A 7,232-nucleotide genomic window follows, 5' to 3' on the forward strand; every position below is an offset into this window, starting at 1 on the left:
GATGTTCGAGGCTTTGAATATTGATTGATTTACAAGCTCAAGATAAATCAAAGACAGAGTTGCATATAGTAATCCTGCGTTCGATCGATGATAGGCATTCGTTAAGGTAATCTCTCTGTCTTTAATTTCCTTTGTATGACAACTCAAACGCCAAAATCTGATTTCCACATAATGTGCCATCTTCTTTTGTTCAATTCCGGCAGTCCATCTCAAGGTAGACTTTTATTTTAAACGCGTCTTTCAACCGCTTTCAAGCTGTCAATCATCTTACATCCTCTTTAAGGTTCAAAACCTCTCGTAATTCAAAAACAAAAAGTTTAAATGGCACTACAGAGTTTCCTGTTGTAACAAAATAAGGTTCCAATTAACTTTTCGAGTGATACTTCAACTCCAGTACAAAGAAAATCAGGGAATTAAGATAATCACAATGAGGAAAAAGCTACAGACAAATCATAACCCAGAGTCAAAAATGTCAAGATTAAGGATAAATTTTGGCGTGGTCATTTTTTCCCCTGAGTTTTTCGTTTCAGGCCCAAGGAAGAAAAATAAGGTTCGCTGTTTGGATTTTTAATACACCAAACAGTTAATCGACAGAACTTTCGAGCATACTTACTGCGTTCAACTGGGTGTTGATCATCTTTTCAGTAAGTGTCGTCTGTAATGAATAATTCAGACAAAGACAAGACAAAAAGAGTCTATTTAAATTGACTTGTCTGTATAAATATGGTTACTAAGTGAAGTCAACGCATATTTAACCTAGGGGAGAAGGCCTTTCGCCTATGGGTGGCAAGTTTTGAGTGTAGGTCATCATAAATTGATCGAGTTTTTGTTATTTTCTGGGATTCAATAGCCTCGAAAAAGTTGTTATTACCATAATATGTTAAATCATACAGTTGCAAAAACAAATATTGAGCAAGGCTTTCAATCGTGGGTGCACCTCTTGACAAGCTGATTATACGCAGACTCCAACATAGTCAGGGAGCATATGTCTTAAAATATATTTCCGTGGGATTTTTATGGTGAAAGCAAACCACCTACCTAAATGTGTTAAGGGAAACCTGAGGAACACAAAAAATGTTGTCGGCAATTTTGTAACCTGCACCGGCGGCTGCTATGGGGGATCTATTTTTAGACCTATATGGCTCAACATGGAATCGAGGCTCGAATATAAAATGGCGTGGAAATACAATTAACTACAATAAATTTCCACAAAATTACCAGAAATATTTAATTTAGTTTATCTAATACATATCCATAGACTTAAGTAGTAAATACTGATCACATGATCAACACTGCACGAAAGCGAGGCTGGTCGTTTGTTGTTTTCAAATAAGCATCAAAGGCATGAAGGCATATATTTTGCTACTGAAAATTGATCAGAGAGTTAAATTTATTAAAGGGATTGTATTCAAATCAATAGCTCACTGAAATCAGGAAAAAACAATGATTTTGGTCAGCGGTCATTTTCATCATTTTAGAGGTCCGCCATGTTGGATTTACAGTCCATCTAGAGCGGCATGTTTTTTGGTGTTTAATATGATATGGAAACGGATTCTGGTTCAAAAACAAACGAAACTGAGGCCAAAGGGTTGGATTTACACTTATGTATAATTTGTCAAAGAAAATAAAACGAAAATCTAGTTGAAAAGCCCGAGGCTCACGAAAAAGTTCTGGTATCGATCGAGGAATGGAGTAAGTACGGTAATCTTGAGTACACAGAAGCGTGGAGTAAGTTGAGGTTTGCTTCTGTCCAAGAGCTCGAGGATGGGCGGGCATCATGGCATAGATCATGTTATAAAGATGTAGTACATGCTGGGATGCTTAGACGAGCAAGAGAAAGGTATGAGAGGCAGCTCGAAGGCCCCAATGAGTCCAGGCGAAAATCACGACCAGATTCATCAGTAGAAATTCCTCAACTAACCCGTTCGAAAACGTCTCCCTACAATAAGAATGTCTGTTTTTTCTGCGATGGCCCACCCGGTTACCGTAAGAGCCTGCATAATTTCAGTACCTTTTCTGCTGGTGAGTCCCTTCGCACTGCCATTGGGATGTCGGGTAATGATAAGCTCTCGGTTAAACTCAACACATCCATTGCTCTAGATGATGCTCATTCCATAGATATAAAGTACCACAAAAACTGTTGGGCAAACCATGTATCGCATGTTTTACGAAGAGAAACATCCGAATCATCATCTGAGAAGTTGGCTGGTGAGATTGCAGCACAAATAGAATTCCTGACAATGACGGAGATGACTTTGAGTAGCGGAAAAGTGGCGACTATGTCTGAATTACAAGATGCGTTTGAAAGCATACTAGAATCTAACAATGTGGAAAATTCGAGGGGCGGACGAAAGGCCTTGAAGCAGTTACTACTCCGAGAGATACCAGATATAGAGTTTCATGCACCTAAACGTGTCAATGAGTCCGAGCGAGTCAGTATCAAGAAGACAAGAGATCAAGCAATTCAGATGGCTGAGGATCAGACCGCAAACATAGACTCCGATATGAAAACTCTGTTTGATGCTGCTGCAATAATTAGGAAATCTATCACCAAATGTAGGAAGTGGAAGTTTACAGGTTCACTGAAAAACCTGCCTGACGAGAACGTACCAGCAGAGCTTTTTAGTTTTTATAGATGGACTATACAAGGCCCAAAACATGAGCTTTCTGCTTGAAAGAAATGTGACGAAGTGTACAATCGTGCAATGGCTCTATCCCAGACCACTGTATCAATGTGTTTGACTGAGAGGCAGGTCAAAAACAAGAAGTCCGATGTTGTAAGATCCTCGTCGGAGATGCCGCTGCAGTTAGCCGTTGGGATAGCTGTACACAAGGCCGTGAGAAGCAAGCAGCTCATAACCATGCTTCATGGATTCGAAATGTCAGTGGACTACAACAGGATGCTGAGAGTAGAGGCCCAAATCGAAGCTAGCGTTCTAAAGCGCATGGAGCTGAATGATGGTCTATATATACCCCCTGATGTAGTTTTGGGTAGGCACGTCTTTTTTGCAGTCGATAATGTGGATTTCGCTGAGGACGCTCCTGATGGCAAGAATACCTTCCACGGCACAGCGATGGCAATCTACCAAAGGCAGGAAGCAGGCGATGTAGCACCAGAGCTGACCGTGGACCCCGGAGATCAGTGTCGTCGCTCAATCAGAGAGCTTCCTGAATCTGTGACAACCTTGCTAGAATGCCCTGCACCACCCGGAAGGCCTGTTGGTCCCACCTTCCCCCAGTTTGGATTGTGTACCCAAGCCCAACTTCCATTGTACATCAAAAAGCAAGATTTCACATGGCTTCTCGGACGTAGTATGACCAGAACGATCACCAATGGAGAAGTTGAAGACAATCAGCCCCCTAGTACCAACATCCCAGTATGGTCTGGCTATAACTCCACTATGAGTAGTTCCATGCCGTTGACACGAGTTGGCACCCCTCCCCTGATCGCTGCACCAGCACACGAGTGGCAGACTCTGCTTACCATTCTGATGCAAGCACAGAATATTAACACGGCGATTGTAGAGCAGAACAGGAGGACTGTGATATCGCTTGATTTGGGACTGTATCAACCGGCAAAGAAGTTACAGATGACCCGTCAAGATCTTGGGAATATAATACTTCGTCCTGGTGAGCTACACATCGTGATGGCCCAACTTCGCACAATCGGTGCATTCATCGAGAACAGCGGGCTGGACATGTGCTGGGTAGAGTCGGATCTCTATGGGCCTTTCACTGTGAAGCAGATTCTCGGTGGGAACCACGTAAAGAGAGGAGAGGCAGCGCACATGGTTACATTACAAGCTCTATTCAGCCTCTACCAGGAAGCCTTCTTCGTGAGACACCCAGCTGTACGCACGATTGTGGAGAAGTCGGCTAACCAGTTAAGCGATGCGTGTAAAAAAGGCGAAAACCAAGATATTACAGCAAAGCACGAAGAACTGGCACAGACCATCAATTCAACAGAGCTTGCTGCAAAGATGGAGCAGTTTGATGCAGACCATGAGGATAGTCCACTGTTCAAGGTCACCCGAGGGTACATGGCAATGGTTTTGGAGATGATGACGTTCATCAGAGCCGTGCGGACTGGAGACTGGGATCTTCATCTACGAGCCCTAAAGTTGTTTGTGAAGTACTTCTTTGCGCATGACATGTTAAACTACGCTCGTATGATTCCTGACTTGGCAGAGATGGAGATAATAAAGGAGGCCGATCCTGAAATCTACCATGAGTTCCAGAATGGCAACTGGGTGGTGAACAAGAACGCGAACGTAGCATTCTGTGCCGTTGGCGCTGACAACGCGCTTGAACACGTCAACAGATCAATGAAAGTCTCAGGTGGATTGATTGGCATCACGCTGAACCCTACTGCACCCACAAAGTATTTTTTGATTGCACCTGAGTTAGCAAGACTGGCAGAACAAGCCAAGCTGATGGCAGGTACTTCTTCTAAGACACAGACTAGCCATCACAACCTCACCACTGCTGTCAGGTTAAAGAAAGGAACGTCCAGCAGCTGACCACTAGTATTCAACGGTTCACCAACCCCTTCACAGTAGAAGGCCCTGATCTGTTCAACCTCGTGACGAAAGTGCGCATGCCCGAGAAAGTGAAGAAAGATCTCTGCGATCAAAGCGTCATTGGTAACAAGCTGTTCGGAACATTCGTTAAGGAACGGATACAGACAGCCGAGAAGAGCATCTGGGACGTGATGAAGAAGCGCAAGCTCCTAACGTGGAAGACTACTGGGAAAACAGTTAGGGTGGCTACAAAGGATAAGATCATCGAGCTAAAGGAAGATCGATGTCTCTTCGCGCGGATGATGGTAATCTGCAAGTCCCGTCCAGAGATAGACATCAAAGAGGCAGTGGGAGCGTACGAGTTCTCGGTAGTTCCACGATCAATGTTTGCCGCCGATGGCAATATGCTGCACTGTTCCGCAAAGAGCGCCTTGATGAGTATTCTAGAGAAGCTGCCAAGTGACAGATCAGTTGAGCAGGCTGAACCCACTGACCAGTTCGCTAATGCAGATGTGCAGATCAAGGTTTCCATTGTAGATGGTATGGCCGAAGTACAAGCTCTGGAAAAACCGGATTGGATCAAGACCTGCTTGGATCTGGCCAATCATTTCACTGTGACGATCTTCGACAAGTACAAGGAGGCAGATGAAATTCGTCTTATTTTCGACAGGTTTGTCACTCCCGCTGATATTTACCTTGTAACCTTTGTGTTTATATTAGATATAATTACTTACATTAGTGGGCACGTTATTCTGCTTTTAGGTATGATGTACCATTGTCTTTAAAGACCGCAACTCGCGAATTTCGTCAGGGATGCTTGGAACCTATCAGCTACAAGATTACTGACACCACTCAGATTTCCAAGGTATACTATTAACGATTTTTCATAGAAAAGCAATGATCCTATATATAATGTACTACAAGAAGATTAGGGCCAGATATAGAGGTAAAGACACTAGAACTAGTACACCCTTTCTTATGCAGGTACCGATGAAGAGACTTTTGGCACATGTCAGCACCAAGGATGAACTGACGCAATATCTTGCCAGCAAGACTCTAGAGAAGGGGCGTCAGAATGGTTTGCACGTGGTGGTTGCATGGAGCAGTAAGTGTAGGGCAACACACAAGGATATGGCGTACCTCGATAGCGACCAAGAGGAGGCAGATACCAAAATACTGCTACATGCAGTAGATGCCACCACATCAGGAGCTACGAGTATCAAGATCTTTTCACCGGACACTGACGTGTTTGTACTGGCCCTTAGACGTTACCCGAAGCTATGTGCGGACACTTCATTCGTCACTGGAAGAGGACAGCGCCACCGAACTATCCAGCTTTGTCCAATTGTCCACGCTTTAGGAGCAGCTAGAACGGCAGCACTACCTGGCTTTCATGCCTGGAGCGGAGCTGATGTCACTGGAAACTTTGCATTTAAAGGAAAGCTGGAATGCTGGAAAGCGTTTCTTGAAGCTGATGAAGAATGTGTCACTGCACTTGCAGATCTCGGCTCTACCGTCGTTCCCACAGTGGGCATGTTCTATGCAATAGAGAAGCTAGTGTGCCAACTTTACCTGCCCAAGACTAAGATATCCAGCCTGAAAGATCTAAGGTGGCTCCTCTTTCGAAGAAAACAGGCCGAGTCAGAACGACTACCGCCTACACAAGCTGCTCTCCGAGAGGCCATTAAGCGAGCGCATTACCAAGCCATGATCTGGGCCAATGACAAAGTCCCTAATCCAGACCTTCCATCACCAGAGAACTATGGATGGAAAAAAGACAAAGGTTATTATAAATTAACAGTTGATATAGTAATAGACTCTCAAGTTCGACACTGCAGATCGAGATGACTTTAATGCATTGCCTTATTCTTTTATATTTCAGACAAATGGATGCCGGTGATGACGAAACTGCAGCCGGCACCCGACGCTGTTCTTTATCTTGTCAAGTGTGGCTGTGGGAAGGACAAATGCAGAAACAACAGGTGCAGCTGTCGAAGGGCGGGTCTCACTTGCACAGATCTATGCAGCTGCAGCAATGACGAGGCAGGGGAGGCGTGTGACAATGTCGATATGATTGAGAATGATAGCTGTGATGATGAAACATCGGATGAGCAGGACGATGACAACAAGGAAGACGGGATGATGAATGATTCTTACCTGGCATCTATGTTCTGTAGACTGCAATGCATTATGGGCTCAGTTGTGTTATTTTTAAAGCAGTTATTATCGCCAAAAGCCTGACTAGGTTCTGGGTAGTAATAATTATATATACCTGTAAACCTGCTATGGTTAACATTACGCCCTCGGAGCAACCTTAATTATCGCTAACATATCGAATAGCTGATATAAGGCCTGGTCTAAACGTCGAGCCAACGTCGTGCCGAACCTAATTCCATTTGGTTTTATGATAGCGCGACGCTAGCACGGCAGTGGTTCTAAACGCCAATTTGGTTAGTTCTGTTTTCATCTAGTTGTATTTCTTCTTCGCACCGAAAGCCCTAATTTTCGGAAAGGAATTTGGTTCAGCACGACATTGGCTCGACGCTTAGAACAGGCCTAACAAGTGCCGAGGAGCTCAGCCTCACTTTCATGTCGTCTTACGTGAACAAAACCTATTCAAATGTAGTTTAATTCACGTGAACAAAAAATATCATGTAGTTCACTTGTTGTAGTCATTTTTCTCAACAACTCGAGAAAAAGAAATATGCTTTT

The 7,232-nt window shown here is 43.9% G+C and overlaps 2 protein-coding genes across 2 annotated transcripts; both read left to right on the forward strand.

The window, feature by feature from the left end:
• Positions 1 to 2,703: 2,703 nt before the first annotated feature.
• Positions 2,704 to 4,527, forward strand: LOC149107794 (uncharacterized). The gene has a single exon (XM_089295832.1). It carries the CDS (start codon positions 2,706 to 2,708, stop codon positions 4,518 to 4,520), a length of 1,815 nt encoding a protein of 604 aa, XP_089151958.1. The 5' UTR covers positions 2,704 to 2,705; the 3' UTR covers positions 4,521 to 4,527.
• A 737-nt stretch (positions 4,528 to 5,264) lies between these two features.
• On the forward strand, positions 5,265 to 6,551 carry LOC149107795 (uncharacterized). Its single transcript, XM_089295833.1, has 2 exons — positions 5,265 to 5,385; positions 5,505 to 6,551. The coding sequence occupies exon 2, from the start codon at positions 5,511 to 5,513 to the stop codon at positions 6,366 to 6,368; it is 858 nt and encodes a 285-aa protein (XP_089151959.1). The 5' UTR covers positions 5,265 to 5,385; positions 5,505 to 5,510; the 3' UTR covers positions 6,369 to 6,551.
• The last annotated feature ends 681 nt before the right edge of the window (positions 6,552 to 7,232 follow it).

Source organism: Orbicella faveolata, unplaced genomic scaffold, assembly GCF_042242905.1.
Source record: "Orbicella faveolata isolate gen_17 unplaced genomic scaffold, um_ofav_v1 contig_26, whole genome shotgun sequence".
In the NCBI taxonomy this organism is placed as follows: domain Eukaryota; kingdom Metazoa; phylum Cnidaria; class Anthozoa; order Scleractinia; family Merulinidae; genus Orbicella; species Orbicella faveolata.